Source organism: Heloderma suspectum, chromosome 1 (genome assembly GCF_057233095.1).
Source record: "Heloderma suspectum isolate Gila_16-S chromosome 1, 16-S_ref, whole genome shotgun sequence".
In the NCBI taxonomy this organism is placed as follows: domain Eukaryota; kingdom Metazoa; phylum Chordata; class Lepidosauria; order Squamata; family Helodermatidae; genus Heloderma; species Heloderma suspectum.
This window is the reverse complement of record NC_139458.1, coordinates 188,006,317-188,032,041: the sequence shown is the minus strand read 5'-3', so window position 1 is coordinate 188,032,041 and position 25,725 is coordinate 188,006,317. Positions and strand designations below refer to the sequence as shown.

Below are 25,725 nucleotides of genomic sequence, written 5' to 3'. Positions count from 1 at the left end.
GCCAACACAGTAATGCAACATTTTGAGACCCTATACTTGCACAGTGGCCCTTATGACCCACCCTATACTCCCAACCTGATGCAAAAGTCCATAGGATCAGGGTAGTAGCCTTTCAAATCTAACCACTACAAAAAACAAACAAGCAAACAAAACAGAGCACTGACTGCCTACACACATCCTACCCCCCACCCCCATTTTTTAAAAAAGAGATCCTAGTTGCTTCAAGGTCTTAATAATAGAGATGGATGGATGGATGGATGGATGGACAGACGGACAGACGGACGGACGACACACAGACAGGTTTCAAGATCTTAGCAACCATTTGCAAACATTTCCCTGTTTAGTGAGCAGGAAAGAGGCAAATGGGATGCATAGTTTCAGCTTGAAAATGTATGTATATATGGAAGTTCAAAGGCTGCAATCCTAAGCACATTTTCTAGGAAGCAAGCAGTGGGATGTATTTCCAGGTATGCATGTTTAGGATTAAGCTGAAAAACTGTTTTAGGATCTGCATGATTATAGCAAGCTTTGGGTGTTATCCCAAGTTCTGTCATGCAGTTTTCAGTTTGAATCAGGAGGTGGCGCAATGCATTATACTCTGCTGAGTGCTGTGTTCCGCAGTCAGTTACTGCCATATTCTGCTGAGTCAGTGGAAGAACAATGTCAGTTCTAAAACAAGCTATTTATACTTGCATCATGTGACTTGGCTCGAACTCCCTATCCTGTGCTCACTTTTTCCACGCGTGCCATAAAATTCTCTTGTTATCAGTTCACTTTTATAGTTCTCTTAAGTTTAGGATGCTTTGTTCTGATACATCTTATTTCTATAAATCTCATTTTTTTATTTTTTACATCTTTAGACCCCTCTACTTTTCTTGCATGTTTTCCCTTGCTTTAGTACACTATTAAATTGTACTCCACATTGCCCTGGAGAGTAGCCAAAGATTCTTAATTTAGAACTACTGCAAAGTCCGCCTGGTTATGATCCTCTGCTAATACAGCTCCCTTTTCAAAAGGCCTTGGAAACACCCTAAGCCTAACTGTGTTAAATGCTGCATATGCAAGACAGACTGATGGACATTTCCAAAGGAGACACTAAGACTGCCCTATGCACATTTTCCTGGAAGCAAGTCCTAGTTAACACAGTGAGACTTCTGAGAAAACATGCTTAGGATGATGTAACAAAAAAGACTTTTAGGCTGAAATATACCACTTATGAATGTCATTAATACCGGATCAAAAGTGGAAGAGTCAATGAGTTTTAGCTTACCAACCACTTGCACATATGCCAGGACAGAACACTGAGTAGGCTGGAGCCACAGGCAAGCAATCAGGTTATGAATTGCAGCCCACCAAGTCCTTGATTAACCCTGTTTGGCCTGCTTGGTTTACCTGGTGGCCTTTCAGGGTTGCTTTTCCTGGTGGCCTTGTGCCGGGCAACCATGGGCACCATTTTTGCATGGCATCCATGGGTGACTGGCTTGCCTTGGCTTGTCATGTTATGTCATGCAAACCAAGGTGGTAGGGGTTAAGGGTTAGACATCCCTTGGATAATCCTAAAACACATGCGTTATTTGAGGGTCATCTAACCCTCAAACAACCCCTGCTGCCTGGGTTTGCACAACACGCCAAGTCATGGCAAGCCGGGCACCCACGGGGCACCATGCAAAAATGGCATTTGCACACACCTGGCACAACGCAACAGCCCCTGGTCAATTAAGCTGCAGTGGGCTGTGGTGTCATACAAACCAAGTCAGTCTTTAACAGCAGTATATAAAGATACTGAGTTGGATACAGAAGTTGTCTCCCAGGAATGGAGGAGTTCCTCCTGTCTGCGGAGTCCTTCTGATCCAGTGGAACATTTCTGCTGTCGGAATGGAGGAAGTGGTGATTTCGCATCTCCTTCCCCCTGCAGCCACCTATGTCCTCTGGAAAATCTGCTCCTGAGGGTTGGAGTGGTGCTGGGGTCTGCAGGAGAGGTAGAAATCAGCAGAAATCACCTCTTCCCCCCTTTTCTGCTTGCTGGAGTGTCCTGAGTGGAACTCTGTTCAGAGAGTTCTCCTGCTCATAGGAGCCAACTCTGGAACCAAACTGTTATGATTATAAAGACACCAAGAACAATGTCTAATCCAATCTTCAATCTTTGATAGCAAAGATACAGTAATCGAATTTAGGTCTACTACTGACTCTCCAATTCTAAAATATTTATGCTGGCAAATCTGCCTGCCATACTGTTTTGATGTCATCGTTGTGATGCTGCGTTAATTGTTGGTACTCTTCTTAATTACTAGGAGCTAGTCCAACAAAGCCACAACGTAGCACAATATTTCATTAGTGTTCCTAACTCTATACAAGATTGTGGCCCAAGTCTTAGGTTTGGACTAATGGTCCATGGCTTATAAGCAACAAGCTTCGATAAACATAAATCAAGTCTGAGGCTCACCTTTAACTCAAGCAAAAGGGATAATGTAAAAAGATTACATTAAAGCGTACATTCTACAAATAACTGGAGCGCATCCCACAAACTCCACAAATGCATTTCACAAATGCATGCATTTCCACAAATAATTCCTGCTATATATCTCACAATTCAATTTAATATTGCTTAGGAATCAACACATGTGAAAAAATGTGCTGACTTTCATATTCAGCAATGAGTTAGGTGGACAAGGCCAAGAATTCAAACAACTGACATCTTTTGCACCTAGCCTTTCAGAAAATATTTCAGTTTCCCTCTCCAGATCATTTTATATTTATCTGCATACACCATGAAGACTTACTGCCACTCTGCCTTGTTATGCAGGAATGAGTTGCATTGGTCTGGAAGGTTGCTATCGTTTGACATGGAGTCCAAAATCGAAATGATTTGTTTGAAAGAGGGTCTTTTCTGAAGAAGAAGAAAAGAATGTATATACTTTTTTAAAGTACATTATAATACTACAATAGTAACAGAATTCTCTTGAGTATGCCTGCAAATACAAGACTGCAAACAGAACCCCTACTGGCATAACGACTAGATAATTTTAGGTATACAGCACAAGAAAAAAACATTTTCTACAAGTATTAATTTAATACTTTGGAGGCAGTTTAAATTTTAATATAAAAAGGTGTCTCAAAATAAAAAAAAAGTCAGCACAGTAAGAGGCTGACCTGAATGGACACACTATTTGCAGCTACATTATTATTCATGCACAATAATATGACAATGGAAGTGTCTTTGTCATTTTCCTCAACTTCAGAAAATACAATGAGGACACCCTCAATGGAACTAAAAGAGGCGACCTATTCTTCTTTCCTGCCCTTTTGCAAAGGTAGCGATCTCTGCTTATAGCACATAAGTATTAACTCTGATCACGCTAAGTTACATGAAAGTGTTCATTTGAGGAGAATCCAGCTTTGCTGAAAGAAAATGGATTTGCAGATTGTAGGCCATGTCTAGCCCTTTTGGATTCGGCATTTGTTTTTTATTTATGTCATTTATTTTACAAAATTTATATACCTCTCTGTATCTAACAAAATTCCAGAGTGGTGAACAATAAAAAGAAAGAAAAAGGAATAAAAATACAGAATAAAATATTTAAAATCACATGATGCCAATAAAACTGTGCCAGTCAGTAAGGGAAAGCTTGTTTAAATAAAAAATGTCTTTAGCAGGCACTGAGAACGCAACGTCGGCACCTGCCTGACATCAACGGGCAGGGAATTCCACAGAGAGGGAGCAAGTATACTGAAGGCTCGACTCCGAGTGGACTCCAAATGGACCGGAGGCCCATGTGCAACCACCAGGAGCCACAAAGAAAGCATAACAGTAAATAGATGTCTGAAGGTACTGACACTGGGCCCAATGTGACAAGGAATGTAAAATGGAACTGTGACTGTATAGGAAAGTTTTAAACTACAGATTATACACCACTATTACAGGAACCAATGTTCCTGAGACAAAAGCCCCATTCAGGCATTGTTCTTATCATGTTCAACCAGCGTGAGGAGAGGGAGCGTGTCAGCCTCACCCCTCTCTGTTGTTGTAGCCATCACCCTGTTCATGTGAAGGGCAGCGGTCAGAAGAGGAGAGCCTCCTGTATTTTTTTTTTTTTAAATTTCACTTCTATACCACCCAATACCCGAAGCTCTCTGGGCGGTTCACAAAAATTAAAACCGAAAAGTGCGGGGTAAAACAATCTAAAATCCATGGAGGCTCTCCACACAAGCCAAATAACTGCATCATTTAAATAAACGTACTATAATTTAAATAGGACTTTCTATATCAGGCTTACAAACACTAGCCTTAAATGCCCACAAAGTTTATTATGTGTTTTTTTAACTAGCTTGCCTTTTTGGTGTCCACAGATCATTTTATGCCACCTTTGTTGGCTTCCTACTTGCTTCCATGCTCAATTCAAAGTGCTTGTTCTAGCTTTTAAAGCCATAAGTGGCTTATGACCAGACTGAGTTAGGGACCACTTGCACTTATATAGGCCTGCCTATATGGGGCTCGCTGTCAGTTGCACCTCGGGATATTTGGCAAGTGAGCATGAGGGCAGTGCCACAAATTCTGGAATGCTCTTCTAACTGAAATTCACCAGCCTCCCTCTTTGTGTCTCTCTCACCAGAAATCGAATACATTTATTTCAACAGGCTTTTAATGTGTAACTCTTAGATTTATTGCTGCCACTTTTAATGTGTAACATCTTTTACCCTTGCTTAAGGCTTTTGTTTTTGTTCTGGTTAACGTGTTGGTTATATAATATGTTCTTTGTAATTACTTTTAGAAATTGGTGGTTAGCAGTATTTGTACTTTTATGATTATGTGGCCTGGTTTTATGCTCTGCATGGTTTATACTCTGCCCTTGGTACAGGTAAAATCATTTGTTTATTTGTTGTGCAAGTCATTTGTGGCTTAAAATGAAGAATAATCTTTTATAAAGCTTCAGTGCCTGATTCACCTTAAGATAATTCTGATTCACCACAGGCCACCACAGAAGTGGATGTTTACATGTCTGTTTTACTTGTAATTTACTACTCGACTTCTGTAATTCAGTGCCCAGAAGGAAAATATTGGTCAGACCCAGAAAACAGTAACCGGGGGCGGGGGGGGGGGGGGGTTACCCAAAATGTTTAACAAAAACAAAACACACCAAGAGACTATTTATTGAATCCAAAATTTTAAAAAACGAGGAAAACTTTTCTAACATCTAGGTACAACACAAGAAAATAATAATCAAGACTTGGGAAAGATCAGCCATCTCATACAATGCCATTTCATTGTGAAAGTTAACCACAATGCAGAGGACAGTTGTGTTTTAGTTTTGTGATGTTCTGTAAAGACACAAAGACTCACTTTACACAGAAGTTTTCAAAAAGGTTATAATATTTCAGTTTCATGGAGGTAACCAAAAGGTTTTATATCCACATCTTTAGGTCCTCTAAAAAAGTAGCTACAGTCACAAAACAGTATTACATGATCATTTTAGTTGACTTACTGTGCTAATTTACAGCTCTTCTATACATTTTCTTTTGGGTGTGCCATTCTATGGGTATGCCATTCTAACACTGTGATTTCAAGACAACTTGGGTCTGTCCAGTGACAAAGCAGAGAAAGACTGTGCTGTGTATAATCAGAGACGACCTGATTATTTCAAGTCAAAAAATTGACTCAGATAAAGCAGTCATAACTTCTCTGCATTTTTGCCTGCGTTTATAGCTTCCTTTGTTACAATGAAAAAAGTGGGATAATTGTTGAAAACTGAAAAAGTCACAGTTAAAATGTTTCTTGAGGGAGCATCGCCTCCGTTAGTCTGTTTGACAGACCCCAGACAAGGTTGAGACAAAAGGTTGAAACCAAAATGTGGATACATAATAAAGGGATGATGCACATTCTCTCTGCATCACGCCTGTAATTATACCATTTCTGCTAAAATTACAGATGCAGCAATTAAAACGTGCATTTTAATTTGGGTGCACAAAAACAATTAGGAACAATGCTGAGGTGTCTCTCCCAGGCAGATCCAAGTGATTTTCACATTATAAAAGAGAGACAATTTCTTTATTTCAAATGTCAAACAACATAAAAAAATGTCAAACGTATAACAAAAAGAGACAAGTGCTCTTCTATGCAAGACTTGCCTATTCAACACTTAGGCGAAGGGATTTTTTTTCTCTCTTTTTCATTTTTGGTCCATCTGCACACAATTCTAAGGCAACAGTTTAAAGCTAAGCAGTTGCTATTCCCTCCACCCCACCCCACCCCATATCTACACTGCATGTTCACACACAGCCATTTCCCCCAACCATTCCAGCAAAACCCACGTTTTAGGACCTACTGTATAGTTTATTGCTAATCGGCTTGGAGCAGGAGCACAGCATGGCAGCAGGTGCACACTTGGCAGTGTATTATTTCCACCTGTTGATATAATTCCATAATTGATTCCTAATGTCGAGTCCTAATGGCTTGCTTCAGCAGTTCATGGCTCCCTGCGGATACCACATTGGTAATGAGTGGCTACAGCCTCACAGTAATAAATGTGAATGAGGCCATGGAGGAAAGACTGGATTCCCTTGCATCCATCATGGCATCTCCTCATTCAACGCACAGGAATCACTTTCAGTTTTAAAAGGTTTATTTTAGACTGGCAAATCCTCAGGGGCAAAAATATTGTTCTGCCCCAATTGGGCACTGTGTTATTTGCCATGTTGCCCCCTCATCTTTGCATTTAGAACTGCTTTAATTTTCCCTGTACAGATCTGTCAGCAACTGATCAGGTCTTACTATGTGCTATCATGCATTCAATGGTTGTTCCTAGGGCGAACTGTTAGTCCAGTTCAAACCAGTTTATTCTTCAGTAGGAATAAACCATCCTCAGGTCAGCAGCATAGAACCAGGCCAGAGTTGTGGCCTGGAAGGCCTGGCCTTGCATTGCGTTTTCCCCTTATTTATTTACTTATTTATTTATTTTATTACATTTATGTCCTGCCTTTTTTCCTCCTTAAGGAACCCAAGGCAACGTACATAATCCTCCTCCATTTTATTCTCACAACAACAACAGTGTGAGGGGAGTTGGGCTGAGAGTCTGTGACTGGCCCAAAGTCACCCAGTGAGCTTCCATGGCCAAGTGGGGACTAGGACCCGGATCTCCCAACTCCCAGTCTCAACACTCTAGCCACCACACCACACTGGCTCTTCTTCATTGTACTGTGATATATAATGCCCAGAATGACACAGATGCTGACTGGACAACTGAGACACAGGATATTTGGAGAAATAGCCCAGATTAAACAGCCCCTGACTAGGGTGCCATCTACACAGCACCGCTTTCAACCTTCACTCCGTTGTAACTCTGCAGCATTGCAGATGCGAATTAGCTTCTGCTGTGGTGGACGCATGATTTACTGTGGACTTCTCCAATGAAAAATCCACTGTGCCTGACACATAGCCATTGAAGCAAAGTAAACAGCAGCAGTCGTGGTGCTCTTTTTTTGTACCATTATATTTACATGCACAGCTGCGCAGGCACATGAGGACGGGGGTGTGACACTTCGGGTTTTAGTGGCTGTTTTGTATTTTAGGGGTTCTTTTGTGTCTGTCTATTCCTTGTTAGTTGAAAAGTGGGTGGTCTGCTCCTTCATTACCATGCCAACTGTTTGGTAGTTCTCCAGCCCGAGACTCTCGCAATGGTTTGTACATGCCAAGGCATGTGCCCATGAGAGGTACATGCCTACCCACATTCCACAATGGTGGCTGAAGCGAAGTTGGTCCTCAACCTTCTGTTCCCCTGATACCGCCCCCCCCCCCTCGGCCTTGGCCACTGACTCCAAAGCAGCAACTGCAAAGATACGAAGCTGCAAAGGTGTGGTTGAAGAAATGAGCACACTTCTCCATGCCTCTGTAACTGCACAGCTGCGAAGGAATGGGGAAGAGTGAAGGGGCATCACAGAGTGACACATGCGCTAGGCACGTCTACCACACACCCACCACAAAATGCAAAACTGGTTCAGGGAAGGGACAGACAGCTCGCAACCACAGGAAACCTACAGCAAACCAAAAACTTCGCAGCAAAACACTTCTTTGGAAATCCACATTTTCTGGGTGGAAACCATGGTTTGGCTGCGAAGTGGTGACTGCGTCAAATGTTCTGAAGGACCTCAAATCGCAGCAGCCCCAGAGAAAATGGCTTGTGTAGATGGGGCCTGAAACAGTTTTTACAACAAATTCTGTGTTTAATAAAGATGAGTATTTTAAATCTCTACCCCTCTTTCAAATAATTCCTCCTAAGGGGTGAGATAATGAAGATAAGGGCATTTGTATTGGACCCACACCCCTAATTTGAGGGAAATAATCTGGATTTTGGAGCTAGAAAGATCTGTCAGGAATGGAAGACAACCCATTGACCTAGAATAGGGACAATTCCCAAGACTGAAAACTACTCATCTGGTAGTATATGCTGGATCAAGAAAGGCCTACTAATGACTCAACGCAAAATGATAAGATTACCCAGACACAAGTAAAAACAATATAAAGGAAATAAATCCCCACGCCTAGCTTACTGTTAAAGGAGGAGGTGGTTGCCCCTGTCTCCACCCCCCCTCCAGTTAAACAACAGGATCAATGTATAAAGACAGTTAAACATCTTGTCTTCTGGTACAATATAACAGGAAGGTGCGGGATTTGAGTGGATTCCCTAAGAATAAAAGATGTCGGTATTCTAGTAGATTACAGTTTTTACTTTTGAGATGGCTGAGGTGAAATATTTTCAGAACCACTTAGTTTCTAGTACAAGTTGAAGCATGGAATTGGGCTGGGATCCTTTTAGTTCATGAATGAGGATTTGGGAACAAACAAACAGGCTTTTGTCGTACATACAGCTGGTAGAGGTAAGGGTATATATCAGTTAGACCTTTGCCAGCTTTTTCAAAAGTCACATCATAGTAGCCTTGGGACAGTACCAGAGCCCTTGTAAAATCCATAATAATGGGTTAGGTTTAATGCATAAAGCATCTAGAATAGACTTGTAACTATCAACTTCAAAGACTACATCTCAAACAGGGAAGTAAGTTTGTATTATTTCCCCAACCAATGCATCATTTCTTAATTCTTGTCGGATTGGAGAGGCATCAGCTGTAACAGGGAAATATAAAGAAAGGTTTCAGCCTAGTAAGAGACTCCGTAAGCCCTATGACACATGTGGCTTGTGGAGTCCTGAGCCACTGTATAAAACATATAGGAACAACAGGTAAGTCTCTGAGATTTATTCAAAGAAGTCTCACACTTAAATAGGTATGTGAATTTTGTACAATTTCTTAAAATAACATTCCAATGGTTAACCTTATTTGCTGTAATGGTAACGTTATTAAGAAAACGTGTAAACCCACAAATTCTACCAGAATTTCATTTCAGTGACTATCTGGCAATGAGAGGGAACTAACAATAAAAAAATTACACCTTCTTTCTTGGAATATAGCAGAGTGGGCAAATAAATGTGTGGTCACTGAATTCCCAAAAGTATCTTCAGTTATTTGATATTAATTCTCTGCAAGAGACTTGGTTAACTGATGGGAGTACTCCTGAGCTGTAAGGATATAGGGCTTTGCCCTGCCAGCAGAAAGAACCCAGGAAACAGGGTGAGGCTTCATAGGGTCCCGGAAGAACTATGGACAGAAGTTCGCAACATTGTTCAGGAGGCAGCAACAAAAAATGTCCCAAAGAAAAAGAAAACCAGAAGGCAAGATGGCTGTCTGCTGAGACACTGGAAGCAGCCCAAGAAAGAAGGAAAGCAAAAGGCAACTGTGATAGGGGGAGATATGCCCAATTAAATGCACAATTCCAGAGGTTAGCCAGAAGAGATAAGGAATTATTTTTAAACAAGCAATGCGCAGAAGAAGATAATAGAACAGGAAGGACAAGAGACCTCTTCCAGAAAATTAGAAACATCGGAGGTAAATTCCAGGCAAAAATGGGTGTGATCAAAAACAAAGATGGCAAGGACCTAACAGAAGCAGAAGAGAAGAAAAGGTGGCAAGAATATATGGAAAATCTGTATAGGAAGGATAATAATATCGGGGATAGATCTGACGGTGTGGTCAGTGAGCTAGAGCCAGACATCCTGAAGACTGAGGTTGAATGGGGTTTAAGAAGCATTGCTAATAACAAGGCAGCAGGAGACGACGGTATCCCAGCTAAACTGTTTAAAATCTTGCAAGATGATGCTGTCAAGGTGATGCATGCCATATGCCAGCAAATTTGGAAAACACAAGAATGGCCAACAGATTGGAAAAAATCAACTTATATCTCCATACCAAAAAAGGGAAGCACCAAAGAATGTTCAAACTATCAAACAGTGGCACTTATTTCACATGCCAGTAAGGTAATGCTCAAGATCTTGCAAGGTAGACTCCAGCAATTCATGGAACAAGAATTGCCAGATGTACAAGCTGAGTTTCGAAAAGGCAGAGGAACTAGAGACCAAACTGCCAATATCCGCTGGATAATGGAGAAAGCCAGGGAATTTCAGAAAAACATCTATTTCTGTTGTATTGACTCTTCTAAAGTCTTTGACTGTGTGGATCATAACAAATGGTGGCAAGTTCTTGGTGGTATGGGGATACGAAGTCATCTTGTCTGCCTCCTGAGGAATCTGTATAACGACCAAGTAGCAACAGTAAGAACAGACCATGGAACAACGGACTGGTTTAAGATTGGGAAAGGAGTACGGCAGGGTTGTATACTCTTACCCTACCTATTCAACTTGTATGCAGAACACATCAGGCGACATGCTGGGCTTGATGCATCCAAGGCTGGAGTTAAAATTGCTGGAAGAAACATTAACAATCTCCAATATGCAGATGATACCACTTTGATGGCTGAAAACAAGGAGGAGCTGAGGAGCCTCATGATGAAGGTGAAAGAAGAAAGTGCAAAAGCTGGGTTGCAGTTAAACCTCAAAAAAACCAAGATTATGGCAACCAGCTTGATTAATAACTGGCAAATAGAGGGAGAAAACGTGGAGGCAGTGACAGACTTTGTCTTTCTAGGCGCAGAGATGACTGCAGACGCTGACTGCAGCCAGGAAATCAGAAGACGTTTACTTCTTGGGGGGAGAGCAATGACAAATCTTGATAAAATAGTGAAGAGCAGAGACATCACACTGATAACAAAGGTCTGCATAGTTCAAGCAATGGTATTCCCTGTAGTAACCTATGGCTGCAAGAGCTGGACCATAAGGAAGGCTGAGCGAAGGAAGATAGATGCTTTTGAACTGTGGTGCTGGAGGAACATTCTGAGAGTGCCTTGGACTGCAAGAAGATCAAACCAGTCCATACTCCAGGAAATAAAGCCAGACTGCTCACTTGAGGGAAGGATATTAAAGGCAAAACTGAAGTACTTTGGCCACATCATGAGAAGACAGGATACCCTGGAGAAGATGCTGATGCTAGGGAAAGTGGAAGGTAAAAGGAAGAGGGGCTAACCAAGGGCAAGGTGGATGGATGATATTCTGGAGGTGATGGACTCGACCTTGGCGGAGCTGGGGGTGGCGATGGCTGACAGGAAGTTCTGGCGTGGGCTGGTCCATGAAGTCACGAAGAGTCGGAAGTGACTGACCGAATAAACAACAACAAGCTTTATTCAAATAGTCCATCAGATTGAAGATTGGGATTTTGTCTCACTTGTGTGGGTCGGATCCAGACCTGCACTCAGTGGAGTCCCACTAATGCTAGAGAAAGGGGTGGGGCTGTGATTTCCCCCAATTCCTCCTTTCCCCAGCAGTCCCCTGTGCCCCCTGAAAATCTGCACTGGAGGGTTGGGGGACCCTTCAGAACAGCATGGGAGGTAGCAATGGGGGCTTTAGGGGAAAGGAGGAGTTGGCTAAAGTCACTGCCCCCTCCACTAGATTTAGGTTCCCTTCACCAACAGAAGGTGCACTTCCATTCACAAAGGGGCACATCTGGATCCATCCCTAGATGTATATTCTATGTAGAACAACCTCCACCAAAATGGGAGGGTAAGCTAGCATCTGCGCTGAATTAATACTGAGGTCAAAATTCCTAAATACTGAAATTGTCCTGTTTGCGGATTTTAAGACCCATATAGAGGCTGCTGACCTGAATGTAAAAGAAAAAGGATTTATTTGGTGTTTCAGAAATGTGGTCTAGTAAATTAATTTCAGTGGAATTCTTCATTGTTATATTGTGTCCGACTGGAAGTTGTCTGCCTTTTCATATATTATATATTCCCAGCATAGCTATGCTGGATGGGAATGATGGGGGTTGCATTCCAGCCCACCTGGAGGGCACCAAATTAAGGAAGGCTGCGTTACACTATGCATTTTCTTTAGGCACTTACAAATTTGCTTTGCCTGAAAGTGTAATACTACCATCTAAGCCAGGATTGTGGCTTGAGGTCTGGTGGCATGACTGCCCTCTGAGATGCCTTCTGTTGGGGCTTTGAAGCCTGAAAAACTGCCTAGAACAATTGCTCCCATTCCTCTGCCATGGGAAGCAAACATGGCACCTCTTCCTTTTTCTTGAACCAGTTTCTACTCCACAGGGAGCTGAAAGCAAAGTAAGGGCAGAAGTGGCTTCAAGAAACAAGAAGTAATGCCTTGTCTTCTTCATGCAGCAGAGGGCAAGAAGGAAAAGCATAAGAGGACTTTTGGGGTAGGGTGGAGTGAGGGAAGAATACTGGGGAGGGACTGGTGGCCCACCTTGTATTTGCTCAAGGATCCACAAATCTTTTCAGCACACTACCCACCAAGAACAAATTGGTCCTGCTCTAGGCTTATTTGACAATTGAGTTTATTCAAGCACACAATGTGAGAGATCACAAAAATCTTCCATCTGTTACAAGAGGAATGAGATCCCCCCCACCCCAACTCCCACAACTGACTTGAGTGAAAAAGTCCTCTTTCATTTTCTTAACTACCATTGAAGGTAAACAAAATGCTTGCTCGCATTAGGTAACAATGCCGATACTACATTGGCTTTCCTCTAGCTATACAGAAGAACACCCACTTTGTTCCAGTCAATTTACAGTATGACGGTCAACCAAGTATGAGAAAAATGTGTGGAATCTGAAAGTGCAACACTCAGTTTGCTTTGGCTGAATAACGGCACATTTGACCTATTCCTGTCATTGATTCTGCTAAGGTAGCCTTCCCCAACCTGGTACCATCCAGATTTGCTGGACTACAGCTCCTACAATCTTATTGGCCATGCTGGTTAGGGATGATGGGAGTCGCAGTCCAACATACCTGAAGGGTATCAGGCTCTGCTAAGGACACTAAGGGCACAAACTTTTAAAAAACTTGTTACATTTATATCCCGCCTTTTTTCCTCTTGCAAGGAACCTAAGGTGGCTTACATGGTTTTTCTCCTCCTCTCCATTTTATCTTCACAACAGCTCTGTGAGGTAGGTTAGGCTGAGAGTCAGTGACTGGCCCAAAGTCACCCAGTGAGCTTCATCACTGAGTGGGGACTAGGACCCAGATCTCCTGAGTCCCAGTCCAACACTCTAACCACTACACCACACTGGCTCTCACACTGGCTTAGCCAGAATGGTTGGCTGGGGAATGCTGGGAGTGGTGGAACTTTTTTTCTGTCCAAATATGCAAAGGACTTCACCCTTAGACTGCAGTCTGATACATACTTACCTAGGAGTGAGTCCCATTGACTTTCATGTGGCTCGCCTCTGAGTAGACAAGCATAGAATTACATTGTTAAATATTTCTAAGATGTATTAGTTGTCCTGTAGCTAATAGCTCTCAGGGCGACATACAACACCAAATACATATAATAGGTTTAAAAACAATTAAATCTAACATTGTTTCTGTACCTGCTTTTACAGTTCATATTTTCCATTCTGCATTCCTGTCTACTCTGGTGTGGGGAGTGGATAGTGTGCTTGGTATTTATGGTGATTGTTGTGCGATACTTCCTCCACATGAGGAGAGAAGACAATTGAGTCTTTCTTACTGTGCCTTACAGGTACTACACTTATATGGTAAAACAAAACAAACAGAACATTTGCAAACAAAAACATTTCAGAAGAAAATCTGATTTACACACAAAGGAGCTTGCTGTCAAAGATAATTATTTGACATGAATCGCATGAATTATCTGACATCCAATCCTTTACCTGATTCAGTAACCAAAGAAATGCTGGCTTCCTTTAACATAACTAATATCAGCAAAGAGAGCAAGTAATATGTTCTAAAAAACATACAAATGCAATAAACTTACCTGAAAGCTCTTAAAATTTAAAAGTATTTTTAAAAGTCTCCTATTTGCAAGAGCTGCACCACATTTTTAACACAGTGCAATTAAAATAAACAGTGAAAAATGGAACATTTAATGATATATTAGCAGAATAAATACCTTTGGGTCTGCTTCCCAACACTGGAGCATCAATTCTGCAAAGCTTCCAGGACAGCTGCTTGGAATGGTCAGTCTCTATAATAGACACAAGGAATAAGTCAGACAAGCAAAGGACAGGAAGCGAACAGCAGAAGATCAGTCCCAGCCCTGTACTAAAGCAGATGTCATAAGTTTGCAACAGAGCTAGAAAACTGACCACAGGTCTACCACAAAATAAAGTGTGGTACACCACACCAAAGGCACACTACACCAAAGTGCCAGCAGAGCAGATTGCTTGCGTCTGGAGATGGAAACCAAACCAGTGAACCAAGCTATCACCTTCCAGTCTCTCAGGGATGTGACCATGGGGGAAATCTTTTTTCTGGCACCAAGAATGATAGATCCATCATTAGGCCTATTTCACACATTACATTCATGTCATTGCTGCTTCTGAGGAGAAAAACGCCATGTATGCTGCACTTTACAGTTTGTGGTTTGTGGGAATTATGGAAGTGCTAGACCAAAAAATAGTCTTTCTAAATACATTACCTCTGTGTGGAAACTATGCTGTCCAAAACTGTTTCGGGAAACTATTCCAGAATCTGACCCCTCGTGTCTGCAAACTCCTTTTAATTTCAGTCAAATTTCCACTAGTTCTTATACCACACTACCGCTCTCCACAACAATACAAAGAATCTACCAGTTATGTACTTTCCCAAGGTTTTTAAATATGTGCATTCCAGCAGTCATCTGAGATACTGTTCTTTGCAGTTATTCATCCTAAATTTATCCTACTCTTACGATATGCATGTTCAAGAGTTCTCATAAGTTGTTTTGTATATAGATACTAATATTTCCTGGTGGATATTAGTTATTTGGATTAAAGTGCTAGATTGTGTTGAGTGGTCTAATGCCTTATTTTCTACTTAATGGAGCCATTCCAAGTTTAAATGTGCACATAGCTACAAGTTAACCATGAAGAAGCTTAGCTTCATAATGGTGAATCCATGCGTAAGCATCCAAGTTCTGAACAAACATTCTAGTAGATTAAAAATACTGTGATGAAGAAAGGCAAGTTGAACCAAGTACAGAAGGGTAATATCAAAAGATTTGGAATCTGTGTATTGAATTACGCATGTTCTAAGGCTTTAGAGCAGTTTTCCCCAACTCCAGGTGTGTTGGGCCCGCAACTCCCATAATTCCCACCTAGCATGGCCATGCTGGCTTGGAATTATGGGAGTTGAGGTCCCAACACATCTGGAGTGCCCCAAGTTTGGGAAGGCTGCTTTAGGGAGATACCAAGGAGGCACTGTAGAGTTATCATTGTTCATGATACAAACATTCCATATATGCATCCCACTATGGTCTCTGGTCAAAACAGTGTTGCAGATTTCCTGAATCCTGCAATCATTTTAAAAAATTGCCCACAGAAGCATGACCAGCACTGCTGCACAAGATGTGTTCACATTCTGTTATGCCTGTTGCTAGTTCTTGTTGGATAGTGCCTATAATGAATAACATACTTGCCTATCCCATATTTGTTTTAAATTTATTTTAAGTGCTAAAATTTTTCTTAAAAGCAACCTGAAAAACAGCCTGAAGCTTCTTGTGAGTTGGTCTACTTAAACCTACCACTCAATTGACTTATATTGGACTAAAGCAGGGATGGGGAATGTTGTTGGACTACACCCCAGACGCTGTTGGACTGCACTTTTCATCATCCCTCACCATTGGCTATGCTGGCTAAGCCTGATGAGTGCTGCAGTCCAACATCTGAAGGGCAACACATTGCCCACCCATGGATTAAAGGAACAGGTTATAGTCACTTATTTGAAAACTCGAGCAAATACACTGAGGGTTTTACTGGTGTGTTCTAGTTTTCTAATAACTGGAATGTTTGTATAGTCACCAGCCTACTGATGGTGGATTAGGGGTGACATCATTCCTGCTGCTTCAGAGGAACAATTGTACATGGCCTTAGATGTATATGTAGCATGGCATAAAAACCTAAGACTAAACTAACGCAAAAACAACCTGTCACTTTGCACTTTTTGAGTGTAAACATCAATTCATACAAGTCTCATTACATGTTTTAAGAATGACTAGCATCTAAACATGTTATGGGAGTTGACTAGCATGCTGGCAGGGGAATGCTGGGAATTGTAGGACTTTTTTCTGTCTAAACATATATATGATTGAACACTAAATAATAAAAAATATTTAGGTGTAGTAAAAAAACTCTCATATTTTAGAGACTGACAGAAGACTGAAAAACCTACTGCGAACAAACAACTATAGATGAACAGTTAGTAACCTAGCGACATAGAACCAAAGGCAGTGTCAGAAGCAATTTTGCATACAAGAGCAAAAAACTAGATTTCCTCACTTCATGCTATTTAGTCAATACACAATATATAAGATACACCTATGAACCTTTAGTTATATAATTAAAGGTATAATCCTACAGCTGGGGCATGCTAGGAATTGTAGGACTTTTTTCTGTCTAAACATGCATAGGATTGCACACTCAATGGCTAAGGCTGCAATCCTTGTTGTTATTGTTCAGTCGTTAAGTCGTGTCCGACTCTTCGTAACCCCAAGGACCACAGCACACCAGGCCTTCCTGTCCTCCACTCTCTCCCAGAGTGTGCTCAAGTTCATCTTCATTGTATCGGTGATGCTATCTAGCCATCTCATCCTCTGTCGTCCCCTTCTCCTTTTGCCTTCAATCTTTCCAAGCATTTTCCAGGGACTTTTCTCTTCGCATTAGGTGGCCAAAATATTTGAGCTTCAGCTTCAGTATCTGTCCTTCCAATGAGCAGCTCTCAGCCTTCCTTATATTCCAGCTCTCACAGCCATATGTTACTACTGGGAAAACCATAGCTTTGATTATACAAACCTTTGTCGGCAAGGTGATGTCTCTGCTTCTTACTATGCTCTCTAGGTTTGCCATAGCTTTCCTCCCAAGGAGCAAGCGTTTTAATTTCATGGCTACAGTCACCGTCTGCGGTGATCTTGGAGCCCAAGAAAATAAAATCTGTCACTGCTTCCATTTCTTCCCCTTCTATATGCCAGGAAGTGATGGGGCCAGATGCCATGATCTTCGTTTTTTTCATGTTGAGTTTCAAACCAGCTAGACGTTTTTCTGGAATTCTCTTGCTGTCTCCATGATCCAGCAAATGTTGGCAATTTGATCTCTAGTTCCTCTGCCTCTTCGAAACCCAGCTTGTACTTCCGGTAGTTCTCGCTTCATATACTGCTGAAGCCTAGCTGGTAGGATTTTGAGCATAACCTTGCTGGCATGTGAAATGAGCGCAATTGTGCGGTAGTTTGAACACTCTTTGGCATTGCCCTTCTTTGGAACTGGAATATAAACTGACCTTTTCCAGTCTTGTGGCCACTGTTGAGTATTCCAAATTTGTTGGCATATTGAGTGCAGCACTTTAACAGCATCATCTTTTAGGATTTTAAATAGCTCAGCTGGAATACTGTCATCTCCGCTAGCCTTGTTGTTAGTCATGCTTCCTAAGGCCCACTTGACTTCACTCTCTAGGATGTCCGGCTCAAGTTCAGTGACCGCACTATCATGGCTATCAGGGACATTCAGATCTTTCCTGTATAGTTCTTCTGTGTATTCTTGCCACCTCTTCTTAATCTCCTCTGCTTCTGTTAGATCCCTGCCTTCTTTGTCCTTTATCATGCCCGTCTTTGTACAAAACGGTCCCTTGAGATCTCCGATTTTCTTGAAGAGATCTCTAGTCTTTCCCATTTTATTGTTTTCCTCGATTTCTTTGCATTGTTCATTTAAGAAGGCCTTCTTGTCTCTCCTTGCTATTCTCTGGAACTCTGCATTCAGTTGGATATATCTTCCCCTTTCTCCTTTGCTTTTCGCTTCCCTTCTTTCCTCAGCTACTTGTAAAGCCTCCTCAGACAGCCACTTTGCTTTCTTGCATTTCTTTTTCTTTGGGATGGATTGAGTTGCTGCCTCCTGAACAATGTTACGGACCTCCGTCCATAGTTCCTCAGGCACTCTGTCTATCAGGTCTAATCCCTTAAATCTATTCCTCACCTCCACTGTATATTCAGAAGGTATATGATTTTGGTCATACCTGAATGGTTTAGTGGTTTTCCCTACGTTCTTCAATTTAAGCCGAAATTTTGCAAGAAGCAGCTCATGATCTGAGCCACAGACAGCTCCAGGTCTTGTTTTTACTGACTGTATGGAGCTTCTCCATCTTTGGCTGCGAAGGACATAATCCATCTGATTTCGATATTGACCATCTGGTGATGTCCATGTGTAGAGTCATCTCTTGTGCTGTTGGAAAAGCGTGTTTGCTATGATCAGCATGTTCTCTTGGCAAAACTCTATCAGCCTTTGTCCTGCTTCATTTTGTACACCAAGGCCATGCCTGCCTGTTATCCCGGAGATTGTACCCCAGTACTGCTTTTCCCACGCTTTTGTTGACTATGAGTGCTACTCCATTTCTTCTAAGGGATTCTTGCCCACAGTAGTAGATATAATGGTCACCTGAATTAAATTTGCCCATGCCTGTCCATTTTAGTTCGCTGATTCCCAAGATGTCAGTGTTCAGTCTTGCCATCTCATGTCTGACCACCTCCAGCTTACCTTGATTCACTGACCTTACATTCCAGGTTCCTAAACAATATTGTTCTTTACAGCATCGGATTTTCTTTTCACCACCAGACACATCCACAGCTGAGTGTCCTTTCGGCTTTGGCCCAGCCGCTTCATTGTTTCTGGCGCTACTTGGAAATACCCTCTACTCTTCCCCAGGAGTATATTGGACACCTTCCGACTTGAGGGGCTCATCTTCTGGTGTCATCACTTTTAGCCTTGTGATACGTTCCATGGGGTTTTCTTGCCAAGAATACTGGAGTGGGTTGCCATTTCCTTCTCCAGTGGACCACATTTTGTCAGAACTCTCCGCCATGACCTGTCCGTTTTGAGTGGCCCTGTATGGCATAGCTTATGGCTTCACTGAGTTACGCAAGCCCTTTCGCCACAACAAGGCAGTGATCCATGAAGGAGGCTGCAATCCTATATACACTTAAATGGGAGTAAGTCACACTGAAGTCAATGGGGTTTACTTCTGAGTAGACATGTATAGGACTGCAGTGTAACAGGGACAAGTAATTGGGCTGTCTTTTTCTTAAGAAAAAAAATCCTAAATCAACAGTTGGATAACGCCTTTCTTGAGAGAAGCCAAGAAAGATCCTATAGATTCATACATTGACCTAATTACAGAAAACAATTAAATTTGAATTCCTGTCTACTCAATTTGCTGTATAAAGTCATTTTGACATGCACTGCACTTTTTAAAGAACACACAAAGTAAGCTAAGCAAAATGGATTGCTGTATCAGCATATTGGGACCTGCAAAACTTTATAAACTGTTGTGTTCCAAAACAGAAATGCAATAGAACTGTTACACAGGGAAGAATGCTGAGAGAGAAGAAAAAGGAGACAAGAAATACATACAGTAAATGCGCAATCAGGTATGCAATAATTAAAATAAATACTATAAATGTGAAAAAAATCTATACCAAAAGTATATTCAGTAAGTCTATTTGGCATAAACAAAGTGGCACTGACACTTGATCTGCAGGCAAGTCATTTGCCTAAAAATACACCTGATAGTCTAGCAATGGCATTTGTCTGTAACCCTCACTGTTCCAGGAGATGGAAAATGAGTTACTAAAAGACATGTAATCATCACTTGCATTCGTCTTACTTGAGTAGAATGTTATTTGTCAGGTAATTTATAGGTAGCTGGCCCCAAAGAGTGTCATACACTAATAAAAGTGACATTTCTTAGTAGTAATTTGATGTTACGTAATGACATATCTAATATGAACTTTCATCCTTAGGATGTTTCGGAGTTTAAAACATGCAAGCTCCAAGAAAACTCCAGTGAAATGGGGCAAAAAAAAGTCCTTTGAGGCTACAACCCTGTATGCACTTACCTGGGAATAAGTCCCACTGAACTCAATGGGGCTTACTTCTGAGTAGACATATAAAGGGTTGCACTGTAAATCACTAACATTTCACTGATACTATGCGTCAGTATGGTTTAGTGATGGCTATACGCTACTTTCAGTATCAGAGGCAATATACCTCTGTGCATCAGTTGCTGAAGAACATAACGGGAGGGTGCTGTTGCGCTCATGTCCTACTTGTGGGTTTCCCACAGGCAGCTGGTTGGCCACTGTGTGAAAAGAATGCTGGACAAGATGGGCCCTTGGTCTGATCCAGCAGGGCTCTTCTTATGTTCTTAAGTACTGGGCATGGAGTGTGAACATCTGGCTCAAATATCTGCTTATGAATTTCACTTGATGCCTTGAACAAGTCTCTATCTCTAGCCTAACAGAGTTGTGAGGATAAAATGTACACTGTCCTAAACATCTCCGAGGAAGAGCACATCACAAATTCTTCTGAATTCTTTTTGTAATATAAAGGTGAACTCATCTTGCTATGAGTTACATCTGCTCTAACTTTAAAGAGACAAGAATTCTGCCTGGCACTAAGCGTACACTCAGTGCAACAAATTCAGGGTTGGATCCAGACTAAGTTAGTCATGTTTTAGTCCCCTTGAATCAATGGGACTTACGTTAGTCATGATTAACTTGCTCCATTGACTTCAACTTGGTTTGAATCCAACCTGTAATTTGCAGAGTTACAACTAGCAGGAAGGTTGGGCCTTTGTTACTTCATTTCTCCTTCTACACAAGTTTCAGAACACACAATCCAGACAGAGTTAAGCACTTCTAAGTTTCACTTATTTCAATAGGAAGAGTGTTAAGTGCCAGAATCAATGACATTTTAAAGTGCTTAATTTTGGCTGGATCGTGCCCATATTAAGTAGAGTAGCAACGTAAGTGGTAGACATGGTACACTACTATATGTTTGTTATATACCATAATCCTGTATGCAACTATGCAATCAGATAATTCATTTCTATAGGGGAGTTCCTTGCTTTAATTGCCATGTGTCCAAGAGGGTGGAGGAAATCTTGTGCTGAATCAAGAAAGCTCTTCCTCATGCTTAAAAGTGAAATGGATATCCATTACATCTTATTATTTTAAAATTATATTGTAGGAAGTTACAGGTATAACATTATTCTGAATGAAGGAAACATTCCCAACTAAGTTGGGTATTCCATATAGGCTCATAGCCAGCTCAGCCAACCTAATATTCAAACAAAACTTTAAAAGACAGCATAGCATTTATACATTAATTCACTCCCTCTCCCTTTCAAGTAATAATTTAACTATATAACTTAAAAGTTTCTAAAACAGTTTGGGAAGCCAGCTTTATAAAAGGAATAAAGAAGCCATACCGCAGAAATTATCCAAGTCACTTTTATAATGGTACCCAAACATCTAGCCTGCCTAGACAGAGAAGGATTTCCATGCTTTGCCTGTGTGCAATATAGCCGCAACTTTAAAAAAAAAAATTAAAATGTACTTCCCGCCTTTGATATCAAGGAGCCATGTGTTCAAATACACGCTCACATGTTCAACTACCTGAAAGCCTCAATTTGTAGGAAGAAGAAAAGCAACGCTGGGGACACTGTACAAAGGGTGTTTACGCCACTGAAGTTCTTTTGAAATGGAAAGACACGGCATGGAGGAAGCTTGCAACGATGGCACAGCCTTACCAATACCAGTGAGGAGCTCATCTTCAATGTAGTGGGGAACGTAGGTGGCAAAACTGTAATTTCCCTCTTTTTTTAAACTATTTTTTCTTCTTTTATTTTTGAAATCCTCATCTAAGTGGCAGTTTCTTGTACTATAGTGACTCCTGCTGGGAGAGTTAAGTTGAAGTAGCTGAAGGTCTCTTACAGATATATCAACTCCCGGCCAGTATAAAGATGTCCTAAACGCAGGAGATGGAGTTAAACTGTTCCCCTACCTTGGACGCAATGGCTTCTTTCATCACTAAGAACAAACCCCTAGGTTTTACAATTGAGACTGAGAAACTAGTACAGTACTTGTACAATTTTTGATCTACAGCATCACGACGTGAAGCTGCAACAATTAGATGTAAAGGGTCCATTCATGAGGAATAACATCACTTTGACCCTTTGTGTTAGCTCCTACTGCTAATCTTTCCATACGCGTGAACTTACTTTCAATTTGAAGAAGATGAAATAGTCTTTTGCAAAACCCAATACTGTTTTCTGATCTATGTACCTGAATGTAGAAATGTAGTCTTACCTCATTTTTTTCTACTACAAGCCAAGCTACTTGTAATCCTTCCAAGCCTTTAAAGGGGACCTCCCTTGTTAGCATCTCCCAGAGAACCTGGAACAGAAAAAAGAAAAGAATTTTTATTTCTGTACTTTGTATTTTAAATACATTATTAAACATTAATGCAGCACTATCTGTATCCAATTATCAGGCAACTAGAGCCCATTTTCAGGAACCTGGGCATATGTTCCTCACGCTAAATTAATTTTGAATGTTTCTCTCTATTATTTTAAGATAAACCCTGTTTTAATAATTATTTAGAGAGGTGTGGGGCTGGATTTTGTGAAATACACAAGATTACAGTCTTCTTTCTCTGTTCCTCAGTTGTTCAATACTTGAGACCTGTCAACTATTGGATTTCTTCTCTTCAAATCATACTAGGAAATGTTGTTACAACCCTATCTCTGTTGTACAAAAGGAGCTTACTTCCAGAGTCACTTCCATAAGAAAACAGTTACCTCAACATGTGAGAAGCACTATAAGCAGCGTAAAAATGGCTTCCCATCTTCCAATATATTTCTATATTAATCCCAATGGCATAACACAGTTTTTCTATTTAACTGTTTAATAACCATATCTCACCTTTAGCCAAGACATCAACAGTATACATAAACACCATATTTTTTACTAGTATAGCTCCAGCCCGTTCTCTTAATGGTACACTGGGATCTCAAATGAGTTGCACTGAGATGGTATTCCAACAGTACTGCAAAGGGTAATATAGTCTATCAAACCTAGGAGGCCAACATCCTTGTTTTCTAGACAAAGAATACTGACGTTCAGCCAAGCAATATTGTTTATAACCTTGCCTACTTCTCTTCAAACTTCACTAGGCAGCTATTTCATATTTCTATTAGTGTGAGGTGGAAAATATATCATTTAGCTCAACCAAAATAAAAAAGCCTATTGACCTTTTTTTAAACTGAATCACCTAGTTAGGTATTCCAAATATCATTGCCCTCAGTAAGTGCTTATAACCATGTCCTGTGGGTTAGCATTCAGGTTTAGTTGGGATATATAAAATTGGATTCTGGCAATTTTGAAGGCAGTCAGTAGGAAAAGAGAAACCTATTGGCAGATGCTGCCCGTACAAAGCTGGTTGAAACCAACTAGAAACACAGAAGTGTGAGTCACAGTAAGCTGTTATGTATACCCCCCACTTTTTTATGTTATCACGCCATTTTGATGAACAAAACTTATAAGAGTTGGTAACCAAACCAAAGCCTCAGGAGTATACAAGATTTCCACAGCATTACTGTGGTCATGGCAGCTGGAGCTTCCCAAATACATGAGACTTTTTTTCCCTCTCCATACTCTGCAGTGTGGGGAAACCTTACTGTTTCACAGCTATTGATTCTAGCTTGCAAAGAAGCATGGGTGTTTTGCATAGTTGAGCAACTATCTTAAAGCCTGGATTAAAAAGAAGTGCATCTCTCATTCACTTTATAAATAGGTTTTCATACCCAAGGCAACATGTGCTTAGTGGTATTACTCAGTGTCATTATGTATCTTCACCAGGTCTATATTTCCAAACTTAAATTTATTACATAAACCCTCTGCAATTAAATATATATACACATGCATGGGTGAAAGCAATACTGTTGAACTGGTATTTAAACTGAATATGCTGAACTATTTAAATTGAATATGCTGTAACATTGACATCATCCCTTTTCATATCAGGTAGAAGTATGTTTTTCTAATGCGGAAGGATATGCCTAGTCATAAAAGAATGATGCGTTATATTTGCCAAATAGTATTTATTGTTTGGAGTACTGACATTTTTAATGTCAGGAATTATTGGATGGATTTGTCAAGGTCTACCAACTATGTGTTAAATTGGCAAGGACCCTGATTACATACCTGTCTCCCTATATTTCATTCATTTCAGTGGAAACTGCTCAGAAGCATATCAGATTATAGTATCATTCTAGCCCTGCTTGCACAGAAGTCAGTCCTACTGTTTTCAGTGGGACTTGTATCTAAGTGTGCATGGGATTTGCACCCTTAAGTGTCCCATGAAATTATTTTCCAAAGCTCAAAAAGACAGAAGATAAACCATAAAAAGGGCAAATGGTATGAACAATATATGCCATCCTCCCTAATTTTCTTGTGACTTATTCAGAAGAGGCCAGCTTGACCAAGGAAAAACTTGGACCTTTGGGTTGACAGCATTACATTGTACTATGGTGGGAAAATACTTTTTCCCCTTTACCTCGTAAGTAGAAAATAGAAAACAATATAATAGTTCAATGAATACGACCTATTCTGGCAGGGAAAACCCAGGGAAAAAAACAAATAAAAGAAAGGCCATGGATTCTGCCAACAGAATGCCATTTTTCAACATCTTACTAGTTTACATTTGAAAAGGATTCTGCTCTTTGTTATCAGAATTTCAGCTGCACTTCAACTGATGAAAAGCAGATGTCTGTCTAGCACAAAAGGCACTTGTAAGTGCTCTAGATTGTGATACTAGGCGGTTCAAAACTTTATGGACAAGATTGTTTTAAAAGAAAAACGATCACTTTTTCATGGACTAATTCTTTATCTTCAGAACATATTGTTGGCCTAAAGGTTTGTGTTAGAAGAACACAAAGACCTATAAAGCGAAAATCTTGACTGAAACCAGTTATTAGAAAATCAGAACCAATGCACTTCAGCTTACTAAAACAACTATCTAGGTCAGAAATTAAAATGCACCCCAAACCGTGCCATTATGAAAATCTATAAACATTTACCTGTGTGCCAATATACAGTTATTTTGTAAGCTTTCCGAATTTCATACTCTCTCATAAACTTTTCAAGTTTTCTTTTTACTGTTTAAAATGGAAAATATCAAGTTGAACAAAAATTACCTCAGGTTTTGCAGTTATCTGTCATTGGGGCATGTTGATTAAGCCTACTTAAACCAGACCCAAGGAGTAATAAAGGTCATTATCCAAGATGAGATACCATCTCTTGTACCTGAACTGCTTCCCTTTAGTGCGATGGACTTTTCTCCAAAAACAGTGGATTGGATCTAGATTAAGGCTGCCAACCTATACACACTTACCCGGGAGTCATTCCCACTGAACTCAATGGGGCTTACTTCTGGGTAGACATGTGTAGGTT

The 25,725-nt window shown here is 40.7% G+C and overlaps 1 protein-coding gene across 2 annotated transcripts in view; it reads right to left on the bottom strand.

Annotated features, from left to right (window-relative positions):
* Positions 1-25,725, bottom strand: part of MAP3K20 (mitogen-activated protein kinase kinase kinase 20) — a 147,277-nt gene that overhangs the window by 68,429 nt on the left and 53,123 nt on the right. For both annotated transcript variants that reach the window (XM_084812965.1, XM_084812976.1), the window contains exons 8-10: positions 22,582-22,668; positions 14,365-14,439; positions 2,781-2,887 (exon numbers count right to left, since the gene is read on the bottom strand). In XM_084812965.1, coding sequence (XP_084669091.1) covers positions 2,781-2,887; positions 14,365-14,439; positions 22,582-22,668 — 269 coding nt within the window. The remainder of the gene's footprint in view (positions 1-2,780; positions 2,888-14,364; positions 14,440-22,581; positions 22,669-25,725) is intronic.